Raw genomic sequence first — 12,558 nt, 5'->3', positions numbered from 1 at the left:
GTAATTGGACAGTGACTAGACTAAATGGAGGATTCTGCAGGGTCTTCCTTGTTATTACTGTAATTGGACAGTGACTAGACTAAATGGAGGATTCTGCAGGGTCTTCCTTGTTATTACTGTAATTGGACACTGACCAGACTAAATGGAGGATTCTGCAGTCTTCCTTGTTATTACTGTAATTGGATAGTGACTAGACTAAATGGAGGATTATGCAGGGTCTTCCTTGTTATTACTGTAATTGGACAGTGACTAGACTAAATGGAGGATTCTTCAGGGTCTTCCTTGTTATTACTGTAATTGGACAGTGACTAGACTAAATGGAGGATTCTGCAGGGTCTTCCTTGTTATTACTGTAATTGGACAGTGACCAGACTAAATGGAGGATTCTGCAGGGTCTTCCTTGTTATTACTGTAATTGGACAGTGACTAGACTAAATGGAGGATTCTTCAGGGTCTTCCTTGTTATTACTGTAATTGGACAGTGACTAGACTAAATGGAGGATTCTGCAGGGTCTTCCTTGTTATTACTGTAATTGGACAGTGACTAGACTAAATGGAGGATTCTGCAGGGTCTTCCCTGTTTGATTCCAAAGGGACGATGACCACTGATAAAATCAGGATATGCAATTGGATAGGCTGTGTAATTTTAATTGAACTGAAGTATAACAAACTGGGTATTAAATGGTATATCCCATTTAATCACTTTAAACTAAAGGCCTCATATTACATATCAAGTAGGAGTTGTGAAATGTTGGCCTGTGTCCTGTAGATCTCTGCTTAGTTCTGCTATTGCCTTCATGAAAGGATGCTGCAAGCACTTTAGCTACACGTGTGTCTCCAACAAATGCTTTGATCAGGACTGTTGACATAAACGTTTAACTATGCAGATACACGGACACATCTGGTAGCTTTACATTGAACCTCAGTGTCCAGTCTGCATGTTAGAGATGGAGAAATAGCTGTTCTGTGTGTGTGTTTTCTTTTTTCATTATATTTTCTATTTATCCAATAGAAATCGATGTATCTGTTACATTTTCTGTATTTATAGCAAAGAAACAAACAAATAATGGTTTGTCTTGAATATCGTGCATGATTTGAATGTCTAATACAGTTTACTGTGGAATGTGTGGTGGATTTCACAACTGTGATTCTATCAAGATTAAACATTTGTGGCAAATTGCCAATATTGATTTCATAAGAATGTTAAGTGTAATTTACTTTCATCAATAATGTTAAATTATGTTAAACTACTCAGATTTGACCATAAATGTATTTCATTTTTATCATTTTGAGAATATTGTACCTATTGCAAGGTAGGTGATATACTCCAAAGAGAAGATAATATATAATTACATATTTTATTTGAAGAAACTGAGAAAAAGCTATATCTCGCTCTGTTTGAGAATATGGGATATTCTGGTGCTTTATTAGGCAAAAAACAAAACTTGAATTTTAAAACTGTTAGCTAACATGTTTGTTTTTGAAAATACTTTGCAGCATCACTGTGTAAGCCAGGTACTATAGAAGGTTGTTTCACTTGTTTGCAAATAAAAAGGGAAGACGTGTTGACCCTGAATATCAGTTGTGCCTAAATAGTATCTTTACCTAATGTGAGTGACTGGCTAGATTACATTTGCCCTAGGCTTTAGAAAACATGGCTGGGGTCAATTTGAATTGAAGTCAACCAATTCAGGAAGTTAACAGAAATTCCAATTCAATAATTACATTTTTTAAAATATATTTTGAACAATTTCTCATAAAATGACAAGCTATTTATTTACGTCAAATCACATCCTGAATTGAGTGTCTTCAATTTGAATTGACCCCAACCCTGGTAGAAAATATAGTATAGGACAAGCATGAAGCTAATCAGTAAATGTGGAGATTTGTGTGTATTCCTCTTGCTCGGTGTTCAAACACAAATGTTTGGCTACCGACACACATTACATTAAAAGATGTGACAAAGTTTTTTTTAAATACATTTTTATTTATTTTTTGGAACCCAAAAGCCCTCATTGTGATAACACTGTGGCAACACAACACACACACACACACACACACACACACAGTGACCATCTTCAGAGACAGAGTTCATAGACGAGCTCTGTGTCGGCATCCTAGTTAGCTTCATCAGCGCACACTTTATCACACACAGAGCCTGACAAACCAAGCTGCTCTTCGATTTCAATCACAGCATTAAATCTAAGTTTCAGGACCAACTATTAGACACAGCTAAATACTTCTGTTTGATTCCGTTCTACACAGCGCATTAAAAAGGCCTTGTTCACGCTCTCTGGCCTTGTTCAGTTCTACTCTGATCCAATCTGACATAATCCTGTACGGTTGGTTGGTTGGTTATTTCTACTTTGGTATAAAATATTAATCTTCCCTAATCTTTCTATGAATCTTCTCATCAAATCCTTATTTTTCCAAAAGAACCCCACAGCATGGGCTTTTATATTAGAATGTTTGTTATATTAGAATGTTTTATATTAGAATGTTTGTTATATTAGAATGTTTTATATTAGAAACCCCTCTAGGGATTTTCAATTGAGTGGAGCGCAAACAAGACGCTGTTGGCAGATCTACTGTGACATATACCTAGGATAGACACCAAGCGCTATTAACTCCAAGGGCTCTATTCAATCCACATCGCGGAAGTTCAGCTTTACAGCGTGTTTGACATTTTTAAAAAGCAATGTTCCCCGCTTTAGCGCAGGCTGCATTCACGGTAAACGCTGCATATGTTGGATCATTTGGAAATGACCTTCACATTTCTGTGGCAGAATCTGTAACGCTTCAGCTTTCCTGATCGAATAGAGTTCCAAGTTAGTGTTGGGAGCAAAGTGCAGTGGCCGAGCTACTTTTAAAGGCAAGCATCCGAAGGTTAATTATAGGTGGGTGTGTAAGTAATAATACTGGTTCCCCCTTATAGCCTAAGAAAAGGCAGATCTTTGTGATTTCATAATAGACATGTGGCTATCTTATTACAATCTGGCATAATCTAAAAAACTAAACGAATAAACCATACAAAGCTAAAAACTAAACGAATAAACCATACAAAGCAGGAAAATAAACACTTAAGAAAGCAAAAATATTGTTAATATGTGTAACATCAAAATAAAATAGATATAGTGTAGAGCTATTGCACAGCTACCCAGATATTCAACGTTTGCATACAGAGCAAATGTCTGACATGATTATCCACACACCAAAAGGTCAGCCAACAGAATACAGTGAAAAAGCAAGTGATTTACAGCGTGAAAATGGCCAAATGTACAGCAAGAACATACAACACAATCAAAAGCAGCATAGGAAGAAACACCTTTGGGTGTGACATCACCAATGGTGAAATCTAGAACATTGGTCCCACCAGTAGCCTGCCAAAGTTTGTAACACCTAAAAGGACACAGAACATTTAGCCAACAACACCATGGGAATGCAATGAAGGTCTTAACCGAGACAAAAAGTCCAATGGAAATGTAACAATCACAATAGTATTCTCTGTTTTAGTTGTACATCTCTCACATGAGCACAATTTAAGTTTTTGGAATTCACAAAGCAATAGAAGCCTAGTGTGAAAGATTCACTTTTAGAAATGTTTGGTCCATTTATGACAAGATGTGCTCGTTATAAAGCACATTTATAATCAAACGGTTACCGTCTCTCTGGTTCAAATGGCTCTCAAAGAGCAGCCAATGAAATATCTCCATCATGATGTCATAAATGATCTCATATACTGGGCTGATGATGACTTCCTATAGTCACACCACTCCTACAGTATGTCATTCGCATGGGTTAGGCAAACAAGGACGTGAAGAGTTCAAAGTTCAAACTTTGGCAAGTATTGGTGATCCCATGTTCCACAAACAAATGTTTAGATTTTTCCTTTTAAAACTTCTTTCATGCATCAACACTGCATAAAAACTTCACTTTGTTTCAGTCAGTAGTATTCCTAAGTTAGTAGAAGATAGTTATTAGTATAATATTGCACCAACGGTCTTTTTCACTTATCAAGAGTGGTTAAATACTTTAGTTCCAGTGTCAGGCAAAAAACCAAAAAGCTGGTGCGCCATGATCATTCAATAAACAACGTAATTATTGCACATGCTCGTCTGAGGACTCCTAAAGAGGAGCTTGAATACGCGTGTTCGGCCTCGGCCCATTTCAGCCCCTAGCCCCTTCTTTCAGCCTTTACCCTGTCAGCGTTAGATCAGCCAGGACTGGATAGATAAAAGCAACACAGTGGAAGCTCAACTTAACTTATCGGAGGACTAGGTGAAGCCATCAACATATTGCTTTCACCTATCCAGTCTATTCAGATCTGTGAATACCGATAGAGTAGGAGCGAGGGGAAGTGGCTAGTGATTGAAATGGAACTGGGCCTTTGTTCTGCTATCCAGAACCCTTGGCTAATGGCAGACAGACCATCCACAGGCTTCATCCTCCACAGATAAATATAGCAAACAATTACCTAGAAGTGTTACACCTATACATTCCTCCACTGTGATTCCAGCAGATCTAGCTAGATTGTGGATGTTATTCAACTTTTTTGCATTGTACTTGCAAAGAAAGTCCTCATTGATGAAATGCCACGAGCATAAAGTTTGCATTTCTGTGGCAGTGAAAGTTGAATATTTGTTTTGAAAGAAATTGATTGTTCATGTATGTCTGTGAACGTATGTGTGTGACGCGGGTACTGTCACAGAAATAGAATGAATAGAATGGGCGTCCCTATTGCCAGGGTTAGAGGTTCCAAGTCTATTATATTTATATGTGTACCCTACTGTATGTGTTTATATGTTTGAATACTATACGTTTCCTTTCTCAAGCCATGAGTTCACATGCATTGACACTTATCCCGTCCCAAAGCTGCCAGGCAGAAGAGCACAATCTACTATGCTCCATGTAGAAGCTTCCCTTAGCTACAGATCTAGGATCAGCCTACCTTCCCCAAATCCCATAACCTTTACCATTGGGGAAAAGGCAAATCTGACCTTAGCTCAATGTCTAGGGGCAGCTTCTTCCTACTCCTTCTACAGCAGTCAAGGGCGCACATTACTGTAACCATCAGAGGCACGTTTCAAACCACCTTCTTCTTCACGCTCACAACAAGGTAATCATCAGACTGGACCAACCGTCTCTGGAGCTCAAAGACTCCAACAGAAGAACAAGGGTGGAGGTGGGGGAAAGAGAACAGTCAAAAGGAGGGTGGAGGAATGACACTAAAGGAGTAAGAGTTCAGGTAAGGCCCAAGGTGTAGGAGGCAGGAGCATTGGGCACAAATTGCCGGCAGGAGAGAAGTGGAGGAGAGATAGGAGTGAAAGAAGCATGGAGTGATCTGAGGAGGGACGTTGGATTCTAGAGATGAGGCAACGAGGAGGAGGAGGGGTCGTGGCTGTTCTGGCGGTGACGTCAGAGTTCAGAGGTCGTGGTGTTAGGCTGGCTGGTTCCTATAACAGGTCATCACCTAAAACAGGCACTGGCTGCTGCGCTTCCTGGTTCCTGGATGCTGATTTGACGTTGCCGGGGCGTCGACCGGCTTCAAAAAACTCCAATCAGTAGGCCGTTCATTGCCGGGACTTCGGTCTTCAGCTAAAGGGAGAAGAGGGGAATAAAGACTAGATTATTCACTGCTACACTCCTGTTACATACACAGATGGAGAGAAGATGCCACAGCCAAAAAGTTGATGAACATTTTTTAAAACATCACACCGCAATGAAGAGTAGAGTATGCAAAGTTGAGGTTTATCTGCAAATGATTCTGAAGATTTGTTGAGGTTAATGTAATATTCATGTTTCAAATTTGTTTTGCCTCGTTAGTATGAAACCAAACAATAGCTATTATGCTTGCAGATGAAGTGAAGCTGAAAATGGCTATCTAAAATGTGTTATGTAAAAGCCTCCCCTCAGTAAGTAGCTGACCTGTAAGTTTAAATTCCAGTAAGAGTCTTAAAAGCTTCAGCTTGCCCTGGCTTTCAGCCAATCGCGTGCAAGCACCCCCCCCCCCTCTCCCCCTTCAGGTTTTCCATGATTTATATGAATTGGTTGCTATGACTTATACGCTTATGATAGTCCTTGATGATTATTATTCTGTTGTTTGATTGGATGGTAAAGCAGTGATGCCACACAGCATGACAGCCACAGCGTGCCAAACCCTTTACCAGCATAAGGAGAGGATGAGGAGGAGCTTAGGGAAGAAATCCTCCGCTCGTTCTTCTGGAGGTACTCAGGGGAAAAGAGGAGGAGGACGAGAGGAAGGAGAGGAAGGAGGGAGGATGAAGGAACGGGTGGAACAGACAGGGTGGGTGCAAAACAGTGACAGTAGAGAGAGACTACAGTACTGACACTGAAACAATGAACAATACACATTAACACCATCTGATGTGTATACAGGATATGTCAAGGAAAATGATCATCTCTTACCTCCAAGTTAGTCCTTGCTTTTTTCAGCACATCTCGAGTCCTTGATACTGCAATATAAAAGAAAAAAGAAAATCTAACTAGGACCCTTTGCTGTAACACCAATGTAACGCGCACACACACACACACACACACACACACACACACACACACACACACACACACACACACACACACACACACACACGCGCACACACACACACACACACACACACACACACACACACACACACACACACACACACACACACTCACGCTGGTTGACGATGAAGTGCTCCATGCTCTCCTTGGTGCGGCTGGTGCTCCTCAGTCTCTGGACGGTTCCCTGGAGAACCTCCTCCTGCTCCGAAATACGCCCCCTCAGAGACAGAATCTCCTCCTTCATACATTGCTCCTGCAGGGGTCACAGCAATCAATCAGTAGACTGATCAATCAACAATTAAAAACATCAATAAACCAAACACCAGTTCATATGTCTGACTAGCTTAGAACCTGCATCATTAACAGAGAGCCTCAAAGCCACCACACGACTGACACATGATGTCACAAACCATCAATTACAACAAAATGATATATTGGTTTAAATCATGTATTCGGTACCTTCTTAAGGTTGTGGGTGGAGCGGTCGGTGCTGGGCAGGGCAGCCCTCCAGAACATCTTCAGCAGGGACACAGCCTCCTCCAGGATCTGTCTCAGGGTCTTGGTGTTAGACAACAGAGTCCTCACACAGCCATAGTCCAGGAGGACCTAGACAGAGACAGGCTCATAATATTCCCTGAAAGTAGCTGTAGTGACAGACTGTTCACATCGAGAAGGTGGCCAGCACATACACAAGATTTGGCTATGAGTTTCAGGATTAGGTCATCACTTACTCAGATGTTGGCACAAATAGATAATAAAACTAGTTTCCCTGTGCCACCCACCCCATCACTACCCCTTACCTGGTCCTGGCTGTCTACCAGCATTGATTGGCTGAGGCAGGCCTGAAGGGCTGTTTCCATTCTCTGGACCAGACTCCTCCCCTCCAGGACCTGCTGCTGCAGGGCGCTGTAATCGTCCACGTGCCCGATGGCGTGGCGTCCGTTCCGGTTACAGAACGAGCCGTCCGGGGCGTCCCCCTGCAGCTCTGAGTGGGGGTCCAGATCTAACGGATGTCATCATTTTATGAAGAGATAATTGGGGATGTTATTAGTTAGTTATTTTTATTTTATAAGAGTGATTAACTTCCTTAATAACATCCTTCCTGGACTATTTGTGTAGACTTGTGTAAACTCCTTCAGATGTGTGAATCAGATATGTCAAACTGTAATTTCTCCATTTGTCACACATCATACAAAGAAGGAACAGGATGCAGTGCCGTTAGAACTAGAGTCACACCGTTGGCAGTGAGCGGGGTCTCCACCAGATCTGTGTAGGGGACGTGGTATGGAGAACCACAGTTAAACAACCCAATGTCTCTGACCGGGGGAGACGGCGCTGGGTCTGCAGAACACACACAGAGACAGACAGGGATGCTTGGTCACCACACACACACACACACACACACACAACCCTGAGCATTCAACTATTTTTTAATGAATGATAATGCTTCAAATCAAACATTTCACTCATTAGTCTGTTGTTAATGGTTCATTAAACACGTCAATCAGTTAGTTCAATGGGATTTACATGAGACAAACTTTCTGGACTCCTCTGTCCCATTCATTGTGTTGAAGAGTGGGCCAATATCAAGCGTAAGCTGGCATTGAGTGTTGGTGCCTATCAAGCTGATATCAAAATGTATTTCCATACTGTAACCTCAAACCACATCATCACACCACACAACACCCCCCTTACCATGTAGTAGCTGCCGTCTGTAGAGGCTGTCCCTCTGGGGGCTGTCTGTAAGGGCACTGAGAGACGGGGTACGAGGAGGCTCCATCCCCCCAATGCTCCCCAGCCCTCCGTGGACGCCCCCACCCAGCTTCTGCTCCAGATGTTTGTGGAGCTCCAGCTGTTTCAGGACACTGTTCTCCTGGACACTGCTCTGGAGCTGGGCTCTGAGGCTCCTCACCTCCCCTAGCAGCTCCCCTAGCTCCCCGGGCAGGGGCAGGGCAGGGACCCTACCGTACTGGCCCTCACACAGAAACTCTGTCAATCCCAATAATAGTGTTAGTCAACATAACAGAATGAATGTCATTGGCCCACGGCAAGTATCAATATAACAGAGTGAATGTCATTGACCCACAGCAAGTATCAATATAAATGACCTAAACAACTTCTGAGCGTCATTTTTAATTATATATGTGAAAGTCCCAGTTATATATATGCACGTATCTCAAGATAGGATATATATATACACGTTTTCATTCTCCACTGGTGAACTCCTGAATTACAGTGCTCTCTATGCAACCAATAACCTGTAGATAAAGTGGGAAGGCGGACCTGGGTTGCCCTTGGCGTTGACACACACTCTGTGGTAGACCTGCAGCTCACTCTGCAGAGAGTGGAGCAGCTCCCTGCTCTCACACAACTGCTGCTGCAGCAGGGACACCTCATGCTGGAGCCTGGAGAGTAGAGAGAGGTTCACGGGTTAATACACACACACCATCAGCCACATGCACACACCGCCAGCCACGCACGCACATACTGTCAGCCACACACACACACATACCGTCAGCAGCACACACACACACATACCGTCAGCAGCACACACACACATACCGTCAGCAGCACACACACACATACCGTCAGCAGCACACACACACACATACCGTCAGCAGCACACACACATACCGTCAGCAGCACACACACATAGCGTCAGCAGCACACACACACATAGCGTCAACAGCACACACACACACATACCGTCAGCAGCACACACACATACCGTCAGCCACACACGTACACGCACGTTCATACCGTCAACTGTACACACACGCACACACACACACACACACACACACACACACACACACACACACACACACACACACACACACACACACACACACACACACACACACACACACACACCACACACACACACCACACACACACACACACACATACCGTCAGCCACACACCCACATACCGTCAGCCACACACACACACACACACACACACACACACACACACACACACACACACACACACACACACACACACACACACACACACACACAAACACACACACACACACACACACACACACACACACACCTATTGTTCTTGTCATGGCTGTTCTGCCTCTCCTGTCTGAGTGTGTGAATTTGCTGTCCCTGCTCCTGGCTGTGTGTCTGCAGCCGGCGTAGCTCCTCCTTCCACTGTTCCGCCTCCAGCTCCGCCTGCTTCAGACGGGCACGCCCCGTCACCGCCACCTCACGCAGCTGCTCCGCCTCCTCACACGTTTCTGAGGGGGAACCACACATGACGGGAAGGCAGAGCAAGACACTACATCAGATCCTTTTTAACAACATCAAATGTTTTAGAATAGTCCATGTCTTACAGAGGGCTTGCAGTTGACTTAGACCGCCTCCCGGTGGCCATATTGGAAGACCACCGCTTTAATTCTTTAACAACAGCAGCCGAGTGGCTACCCCAAACTGCATGATAATAGTTGATTCATCATCCCATTCATCTGTGCAGTATTTGGCTGCTCTAACAAGGTTAGGAGAGACAAGGGGAAAAAAATACAGATTTCCCGCAATCATGAAACACCACTGGTGACACCAATGAGATAAGACTAAAGAACGGTCAGAAAAGCGAAGAAACATTTTTGCCCGTCAAGACCTGAACCCAGACAAATGTCAATACATGGTTTGCTACGATCATTTAATCACTGGTAAATCAAGTCTGATCGATTTTGAGTTTAGTTTCGCTGCTATGCTAACCAAGTGATAACAACTGCACTAAGTTAGCCAAAATTAGCTAGCTAGCGCAATAGCTTGTTGTCTAGCTATTAGCATGTGTCACATGAGTTTCATGTTTTGGTGAAGCAATTCTTTCACCATAAAAATGCACCTTTATAACAGAAGATGATGGGTGGGGGTGTGTGTATATTTGTCAATAGTTAATTAGAACGTGCGTTGAAGATGTCGTTCCTATAGCAACGATTAAAACATTCCCAAACCAGAAACCGTGGATTGATGGCAGCATTCGCGTGAAACTGAAAGCGCGAAACACTGCTTTTAATCAGGGCAAGGTGACTGGAAACATGACCGAATACAAACAGTGTAACTATTCCCTCTGCAAGGCAATCAAACAAGCTAAGCGTCAGTATAGAGACAAAGTAGAATCTCAATTCAACGGCTCAGACACAAGAGGCATGTGGCAGGGTCTACAGTCAATCACAGATTACAAAAAGCAAACCAGCCCCGTCACGGACCAGGATGTCTTGCTCCCAGGCAGACTAAATAACTTTTTTGCCCATTTTGAGGACAATACAGTGCCACTGACACGGCCCGCAACTAAGACATGCGGACTCTCCTTCACTGCAGCCGACGTGAGGAAAACATTTAAACGTGTCAATCCTCGCAAGGCTGCAGGCCCAGACGGCATCCCCAGCCGCACCCTCAGAGCATGCGCAGACCAGCTGGCTGGTGTGTTTACGGACATATTCAATCAATCCCTATCCCAGTCTGTTGTTCCCACATGCTTCAAGAGGGCCACCATTGTTCCTGTTCCCAAGAAAGCTAAGGTAACTGAGCTAAACGACTACCGCCCCGTAGCACTCACTTCCGTCATCATGAAGTGCTTTGAGAGACTAGTCAAGGACCATATCACCTCCACCCTACCTGACACCCTAGACCCACTCCAATTTGCTTACCGCCCAAATAGGTCCACAGACGATGCAATCTCAACCACACTGCACACTGCCCTAACCCATCTGGACAAGAGGAATGCCTATGTGAGAATGCTGTTCATCGACTACAGCTCGGCATTCAACACCATAGTACCCTCCAAGCTCGTCATCAAGCTCGAGACCCTGGGTCTCGACCCCGCCCTGTGCAACTGGGTACTGGACTTCCTGACGGGCCGCCCCCAGGTGGTGAGGGTAGGCAACAACATCTCCACCCCGCTGATCCTCAACACTGGGGCCCCACAAGGGTGCATTCTGAGCCCTCTCCTGTACTCCCTGTTCACCCACGACTGCGTGGCCACAAACGCCTCCAACTCAATCATCAAGTTTGCGGACGACACAGCAGTGGTAGGCTTGATTACCAACAACGACGAGACGGCCTACAGGGAGGAGGTGAGGGCCCTCGGAGTGTGGTGTCAGGAAAATAACCTCACACTCAACGTCAACAAAACTAAGGAGATGATTGTGGACTTCAGGAAACAGCAGAGGGAACACCCCCTATCAACATCGATGGAACAGTAGTGGAGAGGGTAGTAAGTTTTAAGTTCCTCGGTGTACACATCACAGACAAACTGAATTGGTCCACCCACACAGACAGCATCGTGAAGAAGGCGCAGCAGCGCCTCTTCAACCTCAGGAGGCTGAAGAAATTTGGCTTGTCACCAAAAGCACTCACAAACTTCTACAGATGCACAATCGAGAGCATCCTGTCGGGCTGTATCACCACCTGGTACGTCAACTGCTCCGCCCACAACCGTAAGGCTCTCCAGAGGGTAGTGAGGTCTGCACAACGCATCACCGGGGGCAAACTACCTGCCCTCCAGGACACCTACACCACCCGATGTCACAGGAAGGCCATAAAGATCAGCCACTGACTGTTCACCCCGCTATCATCCAAAAGGCGAGGTCAGTACAGGTGCATCAAAGCTGGGACCGAGAGCTTGAAAAACAGCTTCTATCTCAAGCCCATTAGACTGTTAAACAGCCACCACTAACATTGAGTGGCTGCTGCCGACTCAACTCCAGCCACTTTAATAATGGGAATTGATGGGAAATGATGTAAAATATATCACTAGCCACTTTAAACAATGCTACCTAATATAATGTTACATACCCTACATGATTCATCTCATATGTATATGTATATACTGTACTCTATATCATCTACTGCATCTTTATGTAATACATGTATCACTAGCCACTTTAACTATGCCACTTTGTTTACATACTCATCTCATATGTATATACTGCACTCGATACCATCTACTGTATCTTGCCTATGCCGCTCTGTACCA

General features: G+C 44.1%; 1 protein-coding gene across 14 annotated transcripts in view; it reads right to left on the bottom strand.

Annotated features, from left to right (window-relative positions):
* Positions 1 to 1,966: 1,966 nt before the first annotated feature.
* The window catches only part of LOC139386680 (myomegalin-like), a 109,672-nt gene continuing 99,080 nt past the window's right edge, over positions 1,967 to 12,558 (bottom strand). For 5 of the 14 annotated variants that reach the window (XM_071132478.1, XM_071132479.1, XM_071132472.1 and 2 more), the window contains 10 exons: positions 9,625 to 9,814; positions 8,848 to 8,969; positions 8,260 to 8,553; positions 7,801 to 7,905; positions 7,365 to 7,567; positions 7,024 to 7,170; positions 6,679 to 6,817; positions 6,427 to 6,473; positions 6,165 to 6,219; positions 1,967 to 5,595 (listed from right to left, as the gene is read on the bottom strand). In XM_071132478.1, coding sequence (XP_070988579.1) covers positions 5,471 to 5,595; positions 6,165 to 6,219; positions 6,427 to 6,473; positions 6,679 to 6,817; positions 7,024 to 7,170; positions 7,365 to 7,567; positions 7,801 to 7,905; positions 8,260 to 8,553; positions 8,848 to 8,969; positions 9,625 to 9,814 — 1,427 coding nt within the window. In that variant the 3' untranslated portion in view covers positions 1,967 to 5,470. The remainder of the gene's footprint in view (positions 5,596 to 6,164; positions 6,220 to 6,426; positions 6,474 to 6,678; positions 6,818 to 7,023; positions 7,171 to 7,364; positions 7,568 to 7,800; positions 7,906 to 8,259; positions 8,554 to 8,847; positions 8,970 to 9,624; positions 9,815 to 12,558) is intronic. The other 9 variants (XM_071132480.1, XM_071132482.1, XM_071132474.1 and 6 more) reach the window with 5 other exon arrangements.

This window comes from Oncorhynchus clarkii, chromosome 28 (assembly GCF_045791955.1).
Source record: "Oncorhynchus clarkii lewisi isolate Uvic-CL-2024 chromosome 28, UVic_Ocla_1.0, whole genome shotgun sequence".
NCBI lineage: Eukaryota > Metazoa > Chordata > Actinopteri > Salmoniformes > Salmonidae > Oncorhynchus > Oncorhynchus clarkii.
The sequence above is the reverse complement of the archived record's forward strand: the minus strand, read 5'-3'. Positions and strand labels throughout refer to the sequence as shown.